Source organism: Erinaceus europaeus, chromosome 11 (assembly GCF_950295315.1).
Source record: "Erinaceus europaeus chromosome 11, mEriEur2.1, whole genome shotgun sequence".
NCBI classification, from domain to species: Eukaryota; Metazoa; Chordata; class Mammalia; order Eulipotyphla; family Erinaceidae; genus Erinaceus; species Erinaceus europaeus.
This window is the reverse complement of record NC_080172.1, coordinates 33,843,574-33,865,130: the sequence shown is the minus strand read 5'-3', so window position 1 is coordinate 33,865,130 and position 21,557 is coordinate 33,843,574. Positions and strand designations below refer to the sequence as shown.

The following is a 21,557-nucleotide window of genomic DNA, read 5'->3' as shown; positions in this document are numbered from 1 at the left end:
CTTCCAAAGTTAGAAATAAATTTCCTATGCTCTACTTCCTGTGTGTACCATCTCTTATTGACTAGATGGTGTTGCAATTCACCTTTGAAGAAATGATCAGATAGTAGAAAACCATTTACTCGGGGGTACGTATAACTCAATGGAAGGATGAAGAGGTTGGGAGGAAATAAACGTACATGAAACAGAACATGCAGATGCTTTTTCAATGAGTCCTTAGAGGAGAAAGATGACAGTGAATGAGAAAGCATCAGTCCCATTCTGGACAAGTACACCTCTCTTTGCACTGCCATTCCCTATTGGTCAGCCACTCTAGCCAACTTCATGATTCTCTCCTTACAAAAGAAATGTTGAGTAGTAAAAAAAATTTCTATTCTAAAAGCCAAAGAGATAGCTCATCAGATAGTTCGATTGCCTTACAGTGTCCATGGCTTAGATGCGAACACTAGCACCCTATGGGAGGTACCTAAGGCAGCTCCAGTGTTATGCTAAGTTTCCCATTCTATATATATATATTTGAACAAAAAGTGTCCCAGTGTGATGATACTGGATACCATATACACAAAAAATTTACATTCTATTGCTTCAAGAACTAGAGGATTATCACTCATAATCTAAATCTAGGAAAAGAGATCCAGTGAAATTACTTATGGCTGAAATTAATAATAATAATATTTTCTGGTGCATAATCTGGAAAGATTCCCCAGACTTAAATTAATTTTAATCAAGTTTACTACCTCATAAGACTCCTTGTTAAAAAGTGTTTCATTTGGTCCTTTGCTATATAGAAAAAAAAAAAAAGTAACTTGGAAAAAGACCCAGATGCATTAAACACTTCCTTGGTTTTAGATAAGGGCAAAATACTTGCAAATGTCTGTTACTCTCCATCTACTTTTTTTTTTTCTTTACCTCCAGGGTTATAGCTGGGGCTTAGTGCCTGCACTACAAATCCACTGCTCCTGGAGGCTATTTTTTTCCCCCTTTTGTTGGCCTTATTATTATTATAATCATTATTGCTGTCATTGTTGTTGGGTAGGACAGAGAGAAATCAGGAAAGGAAGGGAAGACAGAGATGGGGAGAGAAAGATAAACACCTGCAGACCTGCTTCACCACTTGTGAAGCAATCCCCCTGCAGGTGGGTAGCCGGGGACTCGAACTGGGATCCTTATGCCGGTCCTTGAACTTTGCGTCATGTGTGTTTAACCTGCTGTGCTACCACTGGCCCCCACTTCTACATCTATTTCGTTAGGTCTTTGGTGATGCCTTAGATCTGTTGCAGAGATGCAGTCCATTAAAAAAAAAATCAACACTCAATACAGATAGTGTATAAAAGAGTTCCAAGAGGGGTTAATCATTATACACCTATCCTTACTTCCCATACACAATCTGCCACTCTGTTGATCACCAGAACTTCTACATTTTTTTGACAAAGAGGGCTGTGGAAAGAAAATTATGGTGGGAAAGCTGGGAGTAGACTAGGGTAGGGAAGTAGGGAGTAGAAGGAGATGTCTTCTAAGAGTCAAGAAGGATCGCCAGAGCTTACAGAAGATAACAAGCAATAAAAATAGAAATGAAATTTGGCCTGTGAGATTTATAGAAAAATGTAAATACAGCTGGCCAAGGCACTAGTTTACCAGTCAAAACAACCTCCAACATGGCTAACTTTGTTTCTTACTACACACACACACACACACACACGACATAATAGTATTAACAGTATTTTCTTACTAGGAAATATATTACTTTAAATGCAAATTCTTTTTTTGATATGTTTATATTAACCAGAATAATTTACTAAACCCAAGTGGAATGCATAAGGAATTTTTAAAGACAAGTGACTATGCATGAACCAAAAATACCTCAAACACAAAAATCAGCACTAAGTGTGACAGTACCAAGCAGAGCTAGGGAAAAGATCAGAAAACAAGTAAATTCTAATCCACTAGAAGTATGTGCATGTTCCCGCCCCCTCCACTCCCCACTGGTTTTTATTTTTTCTCTGGTGTAGACATTCACTAAGGAGTCAACTGAAAATATGAAATGACATAATGTCATCACAAAGTAGAGTATCATTAATTTCAAGTCATGTATTTCTGGGAAAGATTTTCAAAAAACTAAAGACATGCATAAAGAAAAATTAATAATCTCACATTACCTCTAGCAATAATTATTTCCATTGAGAAAATCTTTCTCAAGCTCAGAATTATGCTGAGATTCTGTTGTGGCAACAAATGCTTAAAGCCTCTTTAAAATTTCCATGTCCATTCACAATCAGCAAGATATTAATTTAAATTCTGTGCCATGGCAAACTGTTAAAATAAGATCAGACTTAATGTACTTACTATGAACAAACTATATAAACTCCATAAGGGCTAAATGGAGGTATTTCTGAGTCTCCAAAGGGATTTCCTCTTCTTCCTTCTTCTTTCTTCTTTCTTCCTTCTCCTTCTCCTTCTTCTTCTTCTTCTTCTCTCTCTCTCTCTCTCTCTCTCTCTCTCTCTCTCTTTAAAAGAAAATACATGTGTGAGGGAGATAGAGCATTGCCAACTTTTCTTATTCTATGACACAAATTCAGTAAACTGTTCCATTCTTAGAGAAGCTCATGAGATCAGGGGAAAAATCCTTGGGAAGCTGGGATTCCACTGGTCAAGATACTATTCCTACAATAGTTGTATCTAGACAAGGACAGTCAGGGTTTTCCAAGATTTTCTATGGCCTTTGATTTTCTTTGCTTTCTTGGAAAAGGAAATAGCTCCTACTTAACAAAAATAAGCTACTGGGTAAAGTGTTTTAACAAAGAGATTTTCAACAAAGCCTCCTGCTGCTAACACCTCATATGCCACAACAAAAAGAGAGAATGGAGATTGTTTTTCTTCTTAACAGAGAGGATGAAAAATAAGAAGAAAACCAGGATGCAGATAAAAAGTTATAATAGGGCCAAGGAGGTAGCTCTGTCTGTTGGAGCATCAATTTGCATGACTAAAGTCCGAGAAACTGTAAAACCAATTTCTGACAATTTTGTAAATCACTATTGAATCACTAATGAGATAAAAATAATTTAAGTATTATATAGTTACTGCTATATGATGATGATAGAAAAAAGGACTCTCAGGAAGGATGGGAAGGCAGAGGGCAGTGAGCAGTAGGGGAGTGTCCTAGGACATGATGGTAGAAAAGGATCTAAATTGGGACTGAGAGCATTTTGCAGATACAGGGAGATGTGAGGTGATTTTGCTAAGCTGGAGAATACTGAATATGAGAGACTGAATACTTAACAGGGAGATGAGAAGTTGTGCCCATGTGTCAACAACTACACTGTAGACCATTAACCCCCCCAATAAAGTTAAAAAACAAAAGTGGCAAGGCACTGATTTGGTGCAGGAACTACGAAGTGCAATAAAATCAAGAGACAAGATTTATCAGAACATAAGAATTCTTAAAAAAAGAAAAAGGCCAAATTTCTTTTAAAATATTATAGTCACTTTATAATAAGTCAAAGTAAAAGGTATTAATGATATGCATACCAACCATGCACGATGCCTCCCCTTGTTTTTCCAGCACATTTCACACAGCACAGCATATTCACTGTGTGTGGTGCCACTGAAAAAATAGGACAATAGTCTACATGTTTATAAAAAGGAAAATGAATAGGGAATCGGGCAGTAGCACAGTGGGTTAAGCGCATGTGGTACAAAGCGCAAGGACCCGCACAAGGGTCCTGGTTCGAGCCCCTGCTCCCCACCTGCAGGGGCATCGCTTCACAGGCGGTGAAGCAGGTCTGCAGGTGTCTTTCTCTCCCCCTGTGTCTTTACCTCCTCTCTCCATTTCTCTCTGTCCTATCCATCAACGACATTTGTAACAACAACAATAACTACAACAATACAACAACAAGGGCAACAAAAGGGAATAAATAAATATAAAAAAATAAAAAAAGGAAAGTGAATAATGAAGGCAGAAACACCTATCTTTTCCTTGTCCTTCTCCCTTGAATGTGAGTCTAAACAGAGAGAGTGATAGAGTCATCACTTCAAGAAAGAAGGGGAAATTAATGTCTGCCATGAACAAAAATCAGTGCTTCTAATTTTGGACATTTCCCTTCTAATTTGGAGAGCATTTTTAATTTGTATCAAATAACAAAAAATAGCTTTCCTGTTATGTATTTACTTGCATGACACTGCTTTTGTGTATTTGACTGGAAGCTGACATTTCTGATTACTAGCACATAGTACTCAATGATAAATTTAGTACATAGTAAATTTAGTACATAGTAAATAAATTTAGCACATAGTACTCAATGATAAATTTAGTAGTCGAATATGGAGAAGTTTGCAAAAAGCAAGTACTGTTGTGAATATACTGAATATGCTTCTTAAAAATGGTAGTCATACCTGAAAAACCAGAAGTAAAAACAGTAACAATTCTCCTAACTGGAGGATCTTTTTCTCTATGTTGACTTATTCATCTTATCATCCCTTATAAGATCTATTTTATCCTCTGAGGTACTTGTTAATTACCCGGTTTGTAAGTGTTCACACTGATTATTTGCCCAAAAGTGAATACAAGTTTTCCAAATTTTATTCCCAGCCTCAAATTTGAGATAAGGATGATGTATTATATCTTATGCTATGACTATTTATTGATCAGCTTATGAGCTAGTCAATAGTCTACACTGCTACAATTTTTAATAGTACAATGATAGATACCTAATTGCACAATAGGAAGCATAGCATTTTAAGGTTAGGCCAATATAGTAGGATCTGATTTTGAGGTTATGCAAATTAAGTTTGATATGATTAAAAACAGATCTAATAACTGCAAGGTTCACAACAAAACTAAGAAGCTGTTTTAGAGGGAACATAATATATATGCAAAATTTTAAAAATCCAAAAAAGATAAGGCTTAACTAGAGCCCCTGACTGGGAGGAAATAAAACAGATCACAAACAAATCTGCTTCTTTCTTCATGATCCAGGTATGGGTTTCTTTCCTTGAGTAAGGAAAGTAATAAAGGGAGACCATCACAAAGGTTAGTTTGTATTTCATTGGTCCCTAACCTATTTTGAGACTACTGTTTAGCTCAGAGTAAGTTGATCAGTAAGCAGGTTATTTATCTAGTGCATGTTTTTCCAAACAAGGCACCTTTAGGCAGAAAATGTGTATATCATGTATTCTTCAGGTTGCTTTGCATTGGGGGGTGGAGGGAGTGGGAACCAAAAACAGTATGGAACAATACAGTTCATCCTTTTTGATTTTTTTTCCCTAATTAAAAAAATAATTTAACTTATGTAAATATTCATTTCAATCTTTATCCTTAACTTTGTTTTGCCAACACAGTCTTTTCAATATCATTTTCCTCAATTTCTGTACTATGTAAAATGCTCGCACTTTAACATTTTTTTAAATTTCATTTTATTGGAGAAAATGTCAATAGACAGACAACAAGGCAGCTGTGACATGTGTGCAAAATGAACTTAGTTGACTTCTGAGTTTGAACTTGTAACCATCATGTTTCACCTCTGTTCTCCATCACTCTGCTCGTCACCTGAGCTTAATGCAACACACATTTGTAGAGGAAAGATACTTTTCTGTAAAGAAGCTATGCTTTTAATACAGCAGGTGGTCTCTACAGTCCCCATAACCTCTGAGCTCCCAATTTGTGTAAGCAGAATGTGCTTATAGTTCCTTAAAATAACTGTTTCATGCCTGTAGGGAATAATCAGATTTAACACATAGCTACTTATTTCAATTTTTTAAAGTTCCAATTAACAGGGAAAACATTTCTTAGCAGTCAACTGCATATTATGATATTCCAAAAATGTTTTAATTACCTATGTCTGCCTAGCCATAACTCGCTTGATGCCTTTTACTCTTAAATCAGACTAAATATGGAATATAGTCATAGCAAAGAAAAGAGAGAGAAAAGTTGAAAAACTTTTTAATACACTCATGAATGTTTTTATGGAAATGAAAACAACTTCAGTGAAGCTCTGAGGCCTTGCTTGAAGCCCCAGATTCAAGTATCCTTAAAAGACAAATTTGGGGGGGGGGGAGTAGATAGTATAATGGTTATGCAAAGAGATTATCAAGCCTGAGGCTCTGAAGTTCCAGGTTCAATCCCTCACACCACCATAAGCCAGAGCTGAGCAGTGCTCTGGTGTTTCTGTGTCTTTCTCTCTCTGCATCAAAAATAAATAAATAAAAATACTTTTAAAAAAGAGACAAACTTAGGAGCAAAGTATCAGAAAGGTAAGTTGAAGAGTTGTTTATGGGTATGTCTAGTTGACCACCAGTCTTTCTAAAGTTTATGAAACTTAAGGACAAATTCAAGGTCACTCTGAATTGCGCAGAGGTGAAACTAAGGATTCAGCTTCCTAATTTTCAATATAATCCCATTATAGTTTTAGCTAGATGATCCCTTGACTCTAAAAGTAAATGACCATGTTAGGAATGAGCTTAAGGTATATATTTGAAACAAAGGAAAACTAAATAGACTCTTTTAAAATTGCCAAATATGTCCACAAGAATATTGTTGGTGGGTAGTTCATTACATTTTACTTGCATTTTTAAAAGCAAGATCCATAACATATAGTATTCTATAATGTTGTTGGAAAACAGGTAAAAGTATTGCATTTAAGATACTTCTCCCAATGGTTGAAACATGGTTTACACACACACACACATTTTCTCATTAAAAAAATTAAAAACCTGCTTAGGAGAACATAGTCCTAGGGCACTGGGGATGGGAAACCTGAAGTTATGTATTATAACAAATTAGGAACCTGATCTTTGGGCCAGTAAAAATGCCCTTGACACATTCATAACCCATAGCAACTTAACATTTATAAGCAGCTGTTGATGTCAGTAAAGTGGGGCACAAAAGTCCAATAATTACAGCTCTGAAGACAAATGAATTCATAGCTAGCAAATGTCATTTACTGATCATTATGCCACTGTAAAGTGTAATTTTTTTATGCTGGTGCAATATGAAATATAATACAGGTGTTTATCCTTGCATGATATTACATCTTTTTTTTTTTAATAAAAGATTAACAAAAAAGCTAACGTAGACTATTTGGCAACAAAGTCTTCAATTTAGTGAAAGATGATTACACTATAAGAAAAAATTAATCCCCACTTTTCCCTCCAGAAAAAAAAGCTATTTTCTATAAACAAAACAATCTCTTAGAAATCATAAAATAGCTTCAAGAGGGTATTTCATTAAATTATGGTTGCTACAAAATTGGATTTCTTACTTAACCTGGTATAAGGCAAATCATTATGTTTCATTAGAAATCTCTGAAACCACTCTGATCTTTTGGAGCTTTAAAACTAGCAGATACAAGATTTCTTTTTATTTAATATTCCTAGGAACCTTTTCAATGCAGTATCTGAAGAATAGTGAAAAGAAACACAGTGTTCTATAATAGCTTAAATGATGTTAAAGAATCTTTAAACTTCACATCTTATTATTTCCAGGCTCTGGAGAGAATACAAAAAAGAAAAACTAAGGTTAAATATCAAACTAAGTACAAAAGCAAAGGTTTGATTGAACCCAGTTTTCCTACCTCTGTTTATTTCAAGAATCATTCCTCAGTTATGGTTTACGGTGTTGCCAGGGGTTGAACCTGGGACATCTGAGTTGAAGGCATAAGGGACTTTTGCATAAAGTACTGTTAGCTCCCTAGTCCTGATTTTTGCTCTTGGTTTTGTTTTCTCTTGAACATTAACTTGGACTAAAACTACTTTGGGGAAAGGGTCAACTTTCAACTAATCAAAATAGAGATCAGAATATTTAGAAGTATTTTGTCAGGTGTGCTTTACTTCAACTTTTTAAAAAAGAATGCTAAACTTGAAAGGTTTACCATAAAAAGACAATAAAGATGATACATAAAACTCAGTTTCTATTTCTTTTCCCATGTGGCTGAGAGATAATGAAATCTCTGATATAATTAACTGATTTAGTAAATAATAATACAGTTATGATATATAGTCAGGAAATTTTATAGTCTCTGCCCAACTCTCATATCTCTCTGGATCAAAATTTTGATTTTAGTTATAGGTTCAATACATCAATAGATATCCAGATAACTACACAGAGCTTCTATTAAGTTTAAACTATGTACAAAACTAAGTACAAGTACAGATATATATTAGCATATATCCAAGAATAATTCAATAGGCTAAGTTTGAAAACAGATCTTTTTGTTATTTTGAAGTTTCTTTTTTTTCTTTTGATTTTTATTTGATACGACAGAGAAATTGAGAGGGGAGAGGGAAATAGAGAGAGGGAAAGAGAATACAGAGTTGCTTCACTGCTCATGAAGCATCCCCGTGTGGATCTGGGGCTTGAACCCAGATCCTTGTCTTTGGTAATGTGTGTGCGCTAACCAGATGCTACACTAACCACCCACCCCCAATTTTGTTTTATTTATTTGTTTGTTTACCTTGTCATCACAGGAACTTTACTGCTTTTGGTTGACTTTTTCAAATAGAAAGAGAGGGACGGGTGTGGGGGGCACCACAGTATAGAACTTTCTCTCAGTATGGTGTGGGCTGGTCTTGAACATGGTCAAAACTGGTGCACTATGCAGGTGAGCTATGAAACTCAAGAAATAGTTTTTAGAAAACCAACCTACAAAAGCATGAAATCTACTTTCTAAAGTTTTCTTTGCACCTAAGATGAAAAGTCAGAGACTGTCTTTTGTTTACTGATCATTCAGAAGGCTGATTATAGTAGACCAACGTTTAAAACACAGAAAAGCTCTCAAGAGTGTCTTAGTACAGAGGCCTAGTTGCTGCACAGCCACACCCTTTTCCGGTAGCTTGAGTGTCTGGAAAGTCAATATCCTGAAGATTTCAAATCTGCTACAAGTCTCAATTAGTGACTTAATTAAAGCTTCAATGAGTCAAGATTCAGACAACCTGAGCCCTCAAGCAATGGTGCATGAAAAAAAGAACAGATGGAAATGGGTTTCAGAGACTATAGAGAAAAGTCCCCATGTCTGCAATTGGGCTTATTATTTTCTGGAAGGGACATTTCTTGAGAGGGGCTTAAATACAAACATGGAAGGACATAAAATTTGGGAACAAGACTTTCTTGAATACATATTTTATTTACTTATCTTTTTATTGGATAGAGACAGAGAGAAACTGAGAAGGAAGGGCTAGAGAGGGAGAGACATCTGCAGGACTGTTTCACCTTTTGTGAAACTTCTCCTGTGCAGGTGGGTAGCTGGGGCTTAACCCTGGTGCTTGCAAGCTATCATCTGTGCATTCAACCAGGTGTGCCACTGCCAGGATTCCTGGAAACAAGCCTTTTAGATGAACTGAAATCTCCATCTCCCACCACTTTTATGATGGGGAAACAAAGAAAATGTTCTACTGTTAGAAAAGCAAAAAGAAAGGTTGATGTGCCACTCTGAGTAATTAAATATGCTGGTTTCTGGTTCAATCTAAGCAAGGACAACTGAAGTTGTAGTAGAAGCACTCTACTAACTTCACATCATACTGAACTTATTTACTTGTCATTTCCATAACATTCTGAAGCTTTTCTGCTGTCAAGCTATAGTAATTTAATACTGTGGTTGGGGTGGGGTACTTTAGGCCAAGTTTATTCCACCAACTGTGGCAGCTAAACCCAGGTCTGCCTATTTATTTTATTAATTTTTTGAGATGCTAATAACCTAACCACTCTGTTCATAACTATTTCTATGTCTTTTTTCTTATCTTTGCTTTATTTTCTTTTTAAAAAAATATTTATTTATTTATTCCCTTTTGTTGTCTTTGTTGTTTTATTGTTGTTGTTACTGATGTCATCGTTGTTGGATAGGACAGAGAGAAATGGAGATAGGAGGGGAAAACAGAGAGGGGGAGAGAGAGACACCTACAGACCTGCTTCACCTCTTGTGAAGCGACTCCTCTACAGGTGGGTAGCTGAGGGCTTGAACCGGGATCCTTACACCGTATTTTATTTTTCTTATATTTGATAGGACAGATGGAAATTGAGAGGAAAGAGAGAGTGGGAAACAGAAAGAAGAAGCACTGCTTCACTATTTGTGAAGCTTCCCCCTGAAGGCGGGATTAGGATATGAAATTCAGACTTTCTGGACAACCCTAAGAAATCTCAGAAACTGCAAAGATGTGACAGAAAGACATTAACAAAAGTAAATATACTTAAAAGTTTGTTTGCTGCTTCAATATTTACTAAAACACAGCCTAAAGATAACTAATGAAAATCAATGGCAGGCTAAACTTGATGATATCTGTTTGTACTGAAGTACCCACTATATTGTACTAAAGGAAGAACTTCTCCATTAAAAACAAATAAACCACTAGGATAAAGCAAATTTTTAAAGAGTAGGTATAAGGAATCTAACAGAGGGTATGTAAAAAAGCATAAGATAATACAAGGTGAGTCCTCAATGGACTATGTAGTCTGTGACAGCAGATTCAGGAACTCAGAAGAGAAAGAAGACCATAAAGAGGAGGTTGGAGACCTAAGTTCCTATGATGGAATAAGATGATGGTTTGATAGAGGGTGAACTGTAAGACTACTGATCTTGAGGAAATGTAGACATGCATCCATGCTTACCTGCTTACATGCTTACTAAAATCCTATAAATCAATATTTCCTCAAAAATCTATCAGAACCGGAAAAACAGTAATGAAAAGTAGATATGTAATAATGATACTATTTCATTTTATTCTTTTTAGGATGTCTCATTTTTCTGAGTCTGCTTTTTTCAGACAGAAAGAGAGAAGGAAAGATATCACAGTACCAAAACTTCCATCAGTGTGGTGGGAACCGGGCTTAAACTTGGGGCATTTGCTTGACAAAGCAGGTATACTAACCAATTGAGCTACCTTGCCAGGCCAATGACAGTGCTATTTTCTACTTATAAATGAAATCTTTAGTCACCACAACATTTAGAGTTCTGTGATATTAAATGATGACTTATACCAGAGTACAAATAGATGACTATAATATTATTTTTGGCTTAACAAGTTTTGGGAAACTCAATAATTTCAGAACCTCAAGCTCTCTAGAAGGTAGCAAAGCGATATCAACAGTAATGTTTTATGTATAACACAACTATGAATCCAGAAAATTTAGAAGTTACATGAAGAAGTTTGTCCATAGCTGAAATTCTAACATAAAGCAAGTACTAATGAAATCTGAAATTAAAGTCAAAACAAAACTAACATCAGATATGAAATTAGAAAATTAAACTTCAGATATTTAAGAAACTCCCTGCATAAAGGAAATAGTTTCTACATTTTATCATTTTCTTGTAAAATGCTCTACTGCTTACCTGTGTAAAGATTTAGGGAAAGAACAGCTTTCCTTAGCTTAAATAACAGCAAAGAAAAATTTAAGTGGCAACGAATACCATACTGAAATGGTCTGGCTACTAGGGCTAAATTCATGGTTGCCAAAGTACCCCATTATTTAAAAAAGTACAATGAAGAGGGGGAGGGGAGTACAACCAAGGGGAGGGGAAAGAGTAGGTAGCATAATGGTTATGCAAAGAGACTATCATGTCTAAGGCTCCATAAGTCCTGGTTCAATCCCCCACTCACTGTAAGCCAGAGTTGAGCAGTGCTCTGGTTAAAAAAAAAAATACAGATCAAAATCTACCAACACAAATGTACAATTCTGAGAGCACTTGGAAACAACAACTCTACCCAGACCCTACTAAAGGGTCAGGGCCATTTTCCCTAGGGAAATTTCTAAGTAATCAAAAGTTACTATCACTTCAGCTAATAAAAAGACTTTTCATTACTGTCATAAAAGCAGTAAATATCTGCCTGATTTTATAGTCTACCCACTAAAGAGTTGTAAACAGAACCAGTATAGAACAGTTTTTGGTAAAATTAAATTCTAGTGATAGATGCGACTGTAATGCATTCCATATGTTAAGCAGGTCGTATGTGTGTGTGTGGGGGGTGTTTCCCACATAGTCAGTGAGCCACTCAAAAGCCATGTTTGACATAATACTTGTTTATAAAATCAGTGAAACCAGTGCACTTTTTTTTTTAGATCTCAGAAATAACAGTTTTCACAAATGACTACAACTAAGACAAATACTGCCAAAGGACAGAGCATACAGAAGAAGAGAACATTTATATGCAGGCTGTCAAGTGTGCTACAATTCTTATCAAAGGTTGAATAATATAAGCTAGAATACCACAAGTATGGCCTCAATTCTAGACATCCTATCATCTCTGAAAACCAACGCCCAATTAATTGAAAGTCTCACAAGAAAAAAAAAATCAGGAATCAGTGTACACATGTTTATAATGGCATTTCTGTTTTCTTACCCTGTATGTGGTATAGTCGGACTCTATGGGTAACATGTTCAAAAAAGGAAGTAACATCTGAAAAGAACCTTCCATGCTGCACTGTGACCACTGGAGGTGTTGTGAAAACATACGGCTGAGGAAAAAAAAACACACACACACACAACATTTTAAAAAGACAACATTGTGACTTTTAATTCTTCAAATATTTATTATAGTATCCAAAAATAACAAGTATATATCATTCATTCGATAGTTGAAATTCTAAGTGAAAAATCAAACCTCAGAAGCTATCACAGTATACATAAGCTACACAATGAAATGTAGAATTTCTTCATTTTATAAAAATTTCTGAAAGTAGAAAATATTCAAAACTTGATCTGCTTAGATGCTCTACAAACACACTTCCAGCTACTATTTCTAAGTGAAATCCTTCCAGATTATCTGTATGTTGCTTATTCAAGCAGCAAATGTCCTATAGCAGTGACATTTTGCTAGCAAACATTTATTGTATCTATTGCCACCTAATGATCAGAGGTCAGAGCAGATGGCCAGAAGGACCACAGGGAGTCATCTAAACAAACTGAAAGCAGAGTCCACAGGTCCACTATATTATAAAGCATACTGCCTTCACTCATACTAGATGTATCTAACGGAATTGAAAGTACACTGACAAGCTTGGAGGGGAAAAAAAAGAGCAATGGCTATTATTGCTTTAGTATTATTCATTACTTCAGACTCAGTAACCTCTTACATGATATAACTTAATTTTCTCTTTACAAACATAGAAATATGTTCCTTTGTCTTTTTCTCTATCACTAGATGTAAAGATTTCAATTTTGCAACAGTAAATCTTTCAATATGAATTTATTTAAAATATTTTATTTATTTTCATGAGAGAGATGCAACTAGAGAAAGAGAAAGAGGTAGAAAAAGAAGGATGACAAGGAGGAGGAGGAGAAGAAGAAAGGAATATAGATAGATAGAGAGATAGAGGATTGACAGATACACACTAGTGTACTGCTCAGCTCTCATTTACAGTGGTGCTGGGGACTGAACCCAGCACCACTTTGATGCCTCAGGCAGGGAAGCCTCTTTGTATAATTACTGTGCTATCTCACCAACTCTCAGTAAGTATTTAGTCCCTGGTTCAGCTCGTCAGCACTTACCTTGGCTTCCCCATCAGGTAAGAAGAGGTAGGCACCACTTTTGTCTTTTTTATTTGTGGTTCCATACCATGAAAATTGCACTTTGAAGCCTCTTTGTATAATTATTGTGCTATCTCACCAACTCTCAGTAAGTATTTCGTCCCTGGTTCAGCTCGTCAGCACTTACCTTGGCTTCCCCATCAGGTAAGAAGAGGTAGGCACCACTTTTGTCTTTTTTATTTGTGGTTCCATACCATGAAAATTGCACTTTCACTTCATGATGTTTACCATCTTCCTTATTTACCATTTTCTAAGGATAGAAAAATTTAAATGAAAACTCACTATTAAGTTAGTAACATATTGTACCTAGTTCCATGTATATGTAGATCAAAACACTATAAATGCTACTAATAGACTCTAACATTCACAATTCTTAGACAAAATCAAAACTTTTGCATTTACTTTTATTTTTAACACTTTCACACTGGTATAAAAAAAAATCAGAATAGAAGCTACACAAAGGACCTATCAGTGCTCCATGTATTTTCTATAGTAAAGAGTAATTTTATTTCTTATTTCAAATATGCATGGAGCAATAATTTCAGAAAATACAATATAAGTGAATCACTATAAAAAACTTAGTGATATGCCAAATATGTACTTTTGTGTTTTATTCTTAGTTTTAATAATCGCACACTTACAATTTTCCTCAAAGTTTCTATAAACATTTCTAAAATAGTCATAGCTTGTAGACAAGTTTATGGAGCCCAAAGGTCACTTATGTGGGCAAGTGGTCTCTTGTTCTAAAACTACTAAAAGATACAAAAAATAAAAATGATAAAAAAAAATCAGAGACTAACATATTAAGATGCATAGATCTTTTTCAGCCTAATCTCCCAGAATATTTGGAATAGTCCTTATGTGATTTTCCCCCTTTGTATAAGCAAAGTATATATTACGACAAAATGATGTCTTCTAGGAAATTCAGAGCATACCTCCATAAGCCCAGATTGGCCAAACTGAAGTTTAACATAAGTATTCTCTAGAGTTATATCTTGTTCAGCACTTTTTCCAGTCTTTATGTTGAAAACTCCTGTATTTTTTATGTCACCATTATATAGAACATATTCAGCTAAATGTCGATTTGAACTTGCTGATTCAAAAATCTTATACACCTTCAATCCCAAAGGTGGCAGTTGTGCTAGAAAAGATATCTTTAAGACACAGAGAAAGAAACTTGTTAAAAAGAAATGTAATCAACTGAAAGAGAAAACATCTATAATTCTAGTAAAAATAATAGACTGAGGTCAATGAATAGCTCACATGGATAGTGTGCTGTATTGCTATGTGCACAACAAAAATTTGAGCCTTGGCCCCCATCATATTGAAAGAAGCTCTGGTGTTGTGTTCATTCCTCTCTCTCTCTTAAGAAAAAAAAAAGACAAAATTCCCAGCAAATACTGTAAGCCAGAGATAAGCCGTGTTTATTTTAAAGTGAATATAATGTTACTTAATAAGTATGATTCTTAGGGAGTTGGGCATAGTGGTAGCACAGTGGGCTAAGCGCATTTTGCGCAAGGATCCCGGTTCGAGCTCCCAACTCCCCACCTGCAGGGAAGTCGCTTCACAGGCTGTGAAGCAGGTCTGCAGGTGTCTGTCTTTCTCTCCCCTTCTCTCTGTCTTCCATTTCTCCCTGTCCTAACAATGACAACATCAATAACTACAACAACAATAAAAAGACAACAAGGGCAACAAAAGGGAAAATTAATAAATAAAATTTAAAAAAAAGAAGAGAAAAAAAGTAAGTATGATTCTATATTATTTCAGTATATTAGAAACAAAAATGGTAGGGCTGGTAGCAGTAACAAATGCTGGAGAGGTTGTGGGGACAAAGGAACTTTCCTGCACTGCTGGTGGGAATGTAAACTGATCCAACCACTATGGAGAGTCATCTGGAGAAATCTTAGAAGGCTAGAAGTGGACCTTCCCTAAGACCCTGCAATTCCCCTCCTGGGGATATATCCTAAGGAACCAATAAATCCATCAAAAAAGATTTGTGTATACCTATATTCATAGTAGAACAATTTGTAAAAATCAAAACCTGGAAGCAACCCAGGTGTCCAACAACAGATGAGTGGCTGAGTGGAATACTACTCAACTATTAAAATTGGTGAATTCACCTTCTTCACATCATCTTGGATGAAGCTTGAAGGAATCATGTTAAGTGAGATAAGTCAGGAAGAGAAAGATGAATATGGGATCATCTCACTCATAGACAGAAGTTGAGAAATACTACCATGACACCAACCTGCCTTTCCTGGGCAGATGATCTCACCGATGTGTACTGGAACCCCACCTTCAAAGAATACTATCCCACTAAGGAAAGATAGAAACAAGCTGGGGGTATGGATTGACCTGTCAAAGCCCAGGTGCATTGGAGAAACAATTATAGAAGCCAGACCTCCTACCTTCTGTACCTCATAGAGATCTTTGGTCTATACTCCTAGAGGAAGTATGGGAATCTTCTAATGGAGGGGATGGGATATGGCACTCTGGTGGTAGGAATTGTATGAATTATGCCACTCTTATCCCACAATCTTGCCAATCATTATTAAATCACTACCACTAATAAAAAATAGTTGAAAAGTAAGAAAACACAAAGTAAAATTTGGACTGAGTTTGGTGTATTGCACTAAAGTAAAAGACTCTGGGATGGGAAGAGTGTTCAGGTCCTGCAACATGATGGCAGAGAAGGTCGTAGAGGGAGTTGAATTGTTATGTGGAAAACTGAGATATGTTACACATGTACCAACTACTGTATTTTACTGTTGACTGTAAACCATTAATTCTCCCAATAAAGAAAAAAAAATGGCATGGCTGGAATATAGTTTAACTGGTAAAGCATAAGCTTTATTCTTCGTGAGGCCTTGGGTTTGAGGCCTGACATTATGTGGGAGCTTGAGACTGTAAAGCGGTCTTGTTACCACCAGCTAGTTTATTTCTCTTGCTTCCGCCCTCCTTCCCTTCATTCTTTCTTTACTTCCTTCCTATATTGCTAGCCACTTTCTCTAAGTAAAACATAAAGTATTAATAAATTGGGACACAATGACCAGTCAGTGGTATTGCACATGTGCAAGGTCTTGAGTTCAATCCCCTGTTAAAAAAGAAACAAAATAGGATCTCCAACTGGTGACTGCAATATAAATAGTAAGCTCATTACTTCTGCCACCACCAATCATCAAATGGGGTCTAGAAGACACGAAACAAGGCATAGAAGGTAAAAATTATCCAGTAATGGCTTTTTTTATAAAATAATTTTTTATATTTATTTATTTTCCCTTTTTGTTGCCCTTGTTGTTTTATTGTTGTAGTTACTGTTGTTGTTATTGGTGTCATCATTGTTGGATAAGACAGAGAGAAATGGAGCGAGGAGAAGACAGAGAGGGGGAGAGAAAGATAGACACCTGCAGACCTCCTTCACTGCCTGTGAAGTGACTCCCCTGCAGGTGAGGAGCTGGGGGCTCAAACCGGTATCTTTACACCAGTCCTTGTGCTTTGCACCATGTGTGCTTAACCCACTGTACTACCGCCTGACTCCCTCCAGTAATGGTTTTAACCAAGCAAAAGCAATGGCAGCTTTTTGGCTCTTCTAAAGAAGTTTAGGTAGTACTCCAGGTGCTAGACAGTGAGCCCACATGAATGGGTATGAGGCTCAAGTTTGAGTTCTAACACTACCTGGGGGTTACCACAGCAGTGGGGGAAATTCTGGTGCTGCGGTGTCCTGGTTTCCTAAAAATACTCTTTTTTGTATTTATTTAGAATAAAGACAGAGAAAAATTGAGAGGGAATGGGGTGGAACAGAGTGGGGTAGGGAGAGAGATTCACCTATAGCATGGCTTTAACCACTCATGAATCCTCCCTCCTGCAATTGGGGACCAGATGCTTGAATCCTGATTTCTGAACACTAAGTGTGTGCTCTACCAGGTGAGCCACCTCCAGGCCCTTGACTTCTCTCTTTATCTGAGTAAAAAAGCAGCTTGAGAGCAGTGAAATCATGCATGACGACCAGCCTTGCTCCTCAAACAGCCAAACAAACAAACAAACAAAAATCTACTGAATTCTTTATTCTAAAAGATCAACCTTCCTAGTAATTTAAGTCCAGTCTAGTATGCTTATTTTAGGAAACTTTGCCTATGAAAATTTATTACTGAAGTCCAAATGTTCCACAGTTCTCAGAAAATTATGTCTCCCTGTTGGTAATGCTTCTAAATTCTGCTTCTAAAACCCCTTCTGTTTCATTGGTTTAATCCCCCCTGCTTAACACTGCATTCTATTTACATAACCACTGTTAACTAAGCACTGCCCTGCCTCCAGGGCATTGGTTTAATCCTCACTCTTTTGCACGCTTTTTCCTTCTCCCCACCCCCTATCCTATGTACATGCTCTTCGGACCTTACTCTTCCGTCTCAGTATATATAAGGACACGATTGTGATTAGAGACAGCTTAGATTGCACTGTGTTCCACATGAATAAAGACTGAACTGCATACCACTCAGCCTAGTCGTCTCTCTCTCCCGCCCGCAAAGGTAGCCCGACATCTCCCTTATTTCAGGACATTATTACTTTTTTTTCTTTCCCCTCTGGTAAGACCTTAGCAGTGAAAAATTTGGAAGTAGCTTAAGATGTTTAGAAGGTTAATATTAATCTTAATTTCAATATGCATAACTGAGTAGACAAAGAAATTGAGAATCTTAAAAAGTAATGACTACATCACTTCAGGAAAAAGTTATATAAATTCTTACAAAAACGTAAATACGAGCTGGACAGTAGCACAGCTGGTAGATTACATATAATCACATACATTACTATGAGCAAGGACCTGAGTTCAATCCCCAAGTCCCAATCTGGAGTGAGGCAAATTCGAGTAGTGAAGCAGTGCTACATATCTTCCCCTCACCCCACCTCATCTCTCTCTTTTCCCTCCCAGTTTTTGCCTCAATCAAAAAGAAAAAAATTAAAGGGATATAGATTGGAAGAAAAGAGGAGAAGCCAAACTCTCCCTATTTGCAGATGACATGATAGTATACATAGAAAAACCTAAAGAATCCAGCAAGAAGCCTTTGGAAATCATCAGGCAATACAGTAAGGTGTCAGGCTACAAAATTAACATACAAAAGTCAGTGGCATTCCTCTATGCAAACACTAAGTTAGAAGAAGATGAAATCCAGAAATCAATTCATTTTACTATATCATCAAAACAATAAAATATCTAGGAATAAACTTAACTAAAGAAGTGAAAGACTTGTATACTGAAAATTATGAGTCACTACTCAAGGAAATAGAAAAAGACACGAAGTGGAAAGATATTCCATGTTCATGGGTTGGAAGAATTAACATAATCAAAATGAATATACTACCCAAAGCCATCTACAAATTTAATGCTATCTCCATCAAGATCCCAACCACAATTTTTAGAATAGAACAAATGTTTATCTGGAACTAATTAAGACCTAGAAATGCCAAAACAATCTTGAGAAGAAAGAACAGAATTGGAGGCATCGCACTCCCAGATCTCAAATTGTATTATAGGCCCATTTTCACCAAAACTGCTAAGTACTGGAACATGAATAGACATCCAGTGGAATAGAATTGAGAGCCCAGAAGTAAGCCCTGACACCTATGGACATCTAATCTTTGACAAAGGTGCCTAGATTATTAAATGGGGAAAGCAGAGTCTCTTCAACAAATGGCATTGGAAAAAATGGGTTGAAACATGCAGACAAATGAACTAAAGCACTATATTTCACCAAACACAAAAGTAAATTCCAAGTGGATCAAGGACTTGGATGTTAGATCAGAAACTATCAGATACTTAGAGGAAAATATTGGCAGAACTCTTTTTCGCATAAATTTTAAAGACATCTTCAATGAAATGAATCCTATTACAAAAAAAGAACTAAGGCAAGTATAAACCTATGGGACTAAATCAAATTAAAAAGCTTCTGCACAGCAAAAGAAACCAATACCCAAACCAAGAGACCCCCTCACAGAATGGGAGAAGATCTTTACATGCCATACATCAGACAAGAGACTAATAAGCAAAATATATAAAGAGCTTGCCAAACTCAACAAGAAAATAAATGACCCCATCCAAAAATGGGGAGAGGACATGGACAGAATATTCACCACAGAAGAGACCCAAAAGGCTGAGAAACACATGAAAAATGCTCTAAGTCTTTGATTTTCAGAGAAATACAAATGAAGACAACAGTGAGACACCACTCCACTCCTGTGAGAATGTTGTACATCAGAAAAGGTAGCAGCAACAAATGCTAAAGAGGTTGTGGGGTCAAAGGAATCCTCCTTCACTGCTGGTGGGAATGTCAATTGGTCCAACCTCTGTGGAGAACAGTCTGGAGAACTCTCAGAAGGGTAGAAATGGACCTACCCTATAATCCTGTAATTCCTCTTCTGGGGATATATCCTAAGGAAAGCAACACACCCATCCAAAAAGATTTGTGTACACCTATGTTCTTAGCAGCACAATTTGTAATATCCACAACCTGGAAACAACCCAGATGTCCAACAACAGATGAGCAAGTTGTGGTCTATATACACAATGAAATACTACTCAACTATTAAAAATGGTGACATCACCATTTTCAGCCCATCTTGGATGGAGCTTAAATCATGTTAAGTGAAATAAGTCAGAAACAGAAGGATAATATGGGATGATCTCACTCTCAAGCAGTAATTGAAAAACAAGATCAGTACAGAAAATACAAGTTAAACCTGAACTGGAGTTGGTATACTGCACCAAAGTAAAAGACTCTGGGGTGTGTGTGGGGAGGGGAGTCCAAAAAGGATGACAGAGGACCTAATGGGGTTTGTACTGTTATGTGGAAAACTGAGAAATGTTGTGCTCATACAAACTATTGTATTTACTGTTGAATGTAAAACATTAATCCCCCAATAAAAAATAATATATGCTAATAAAGGTATTAATAGTTTGAGAAAAATTATTTTACTTGGCTAATATTTTTAACTTCGCATGCTTTAGTTGCTGCTAGTTCAGGGACATGAAAACTGTTTATTGGCTTTTTCCCCTCCCCTCCCGATATATTCCTTCCTTCCTTCCTTCCTTTCTTTTTCTTCCTTTCTTTCTTAATTGCCACCAGAGGTGCTGGGGCTCATGCCTACATAATGAATCCACCACTCCCAGTGGCCATTATTTTTTAAAATTTTTTTTACGTTTTTACTTTATTTTTCTTGATAGGGCAGAGAGAATTGAGAGTGGAAGGGGAAAGACGGGAAGGGGTGATATAGACAGAAAGACAGACAAACCTGCAGATATGCTTCATCACTTGTGAAGCTTCCTCCTGCCCCTGCAGTTGGGGAATGGGGATTCAACCCAGGTCCTTGCACATGGTAACACGTGCACAACTGGGTGAGCCAAAACACACACACACACACACACACACACACACACACACACACACACACACACATACACACACACACACACTGTCCTTTCTTTATATTGTGGTGACAACATACCTCGAAGGTTGTCAGTGAAAGAGTGCTGGCTGCATCCCAGACTGCACTAATCTGAATTTCCACAGATTTTCCTGAAGCAGTAGACACCTGTACCATGTGAGAATTCACAGAGATGGAGACCATGGTGTTTCGCTCTTGTTCTGAAGGATTAAAGACCACGAGATACCTGCAAAAACAGCTGCTTTACTATTGTTGTTCTCACTTATTTTTACATATTTTCACTCTCTTTGTAAGACTTCAGTTCAAAGATAGAGCCAACACATGGAGAAGAGTTTTGAAGACTATTCTAGTAAAACCTTTTAAGTGCCTATTTTATTACGAATACCACATAGTACAAAGGGTTATTAAATAATTATTCCTGTGGTCTGGGAGGTGGCGCAGTGATAAAGCTTTGGACTCTCAAGCATGAGGTCCCGAGTTCAATCCCCAGCAGCACATGTGCCAGAGTGATGTCTGGTTCTTTCTCTTTCCTCCCAAAAATCTTCAAAAATAATAATTATTCAAATTGTAAAATTAAATTATATAAATGGAAAACACTGATAGAATTATAATAAA

General features: G+C 36.6%; 1 protein-coding gene across 1 annotated transcript in view; it reads right to left on the bottom strand.

Moving 5' to 3' along the window:
• MAN2A1 (mannosidase alpha class 2A member 1) overlaps positions 1-21,557 on the bottom strand; it is a 232,810-nt gene that overhangs the window by 40,426 nt on the left and 170,827 nt on the right. Inside the window, exons 13-16 of the mRNA XM_007529199.3 lie at positions 21,003-21,168; positions 14,441-14,659; positions 13,633-13,755; positions 12,319-12,433 (exon numbers count right to left, since the gene is read on the bottom strand). Of these exons, the coding sequence (XP_007529261.1) occupies positions 12,319-12,433; positions 13,633-13,755; positions 14,441-14,659; positions 21,003-21,168 (623 nt within the window). The remainder of the gene's footprint in view (positions 1-12,318; positions 12,434-13,632; positions 13,756-14,440; positions 14,660-21,002; positions 21,169-21,557) is intronic.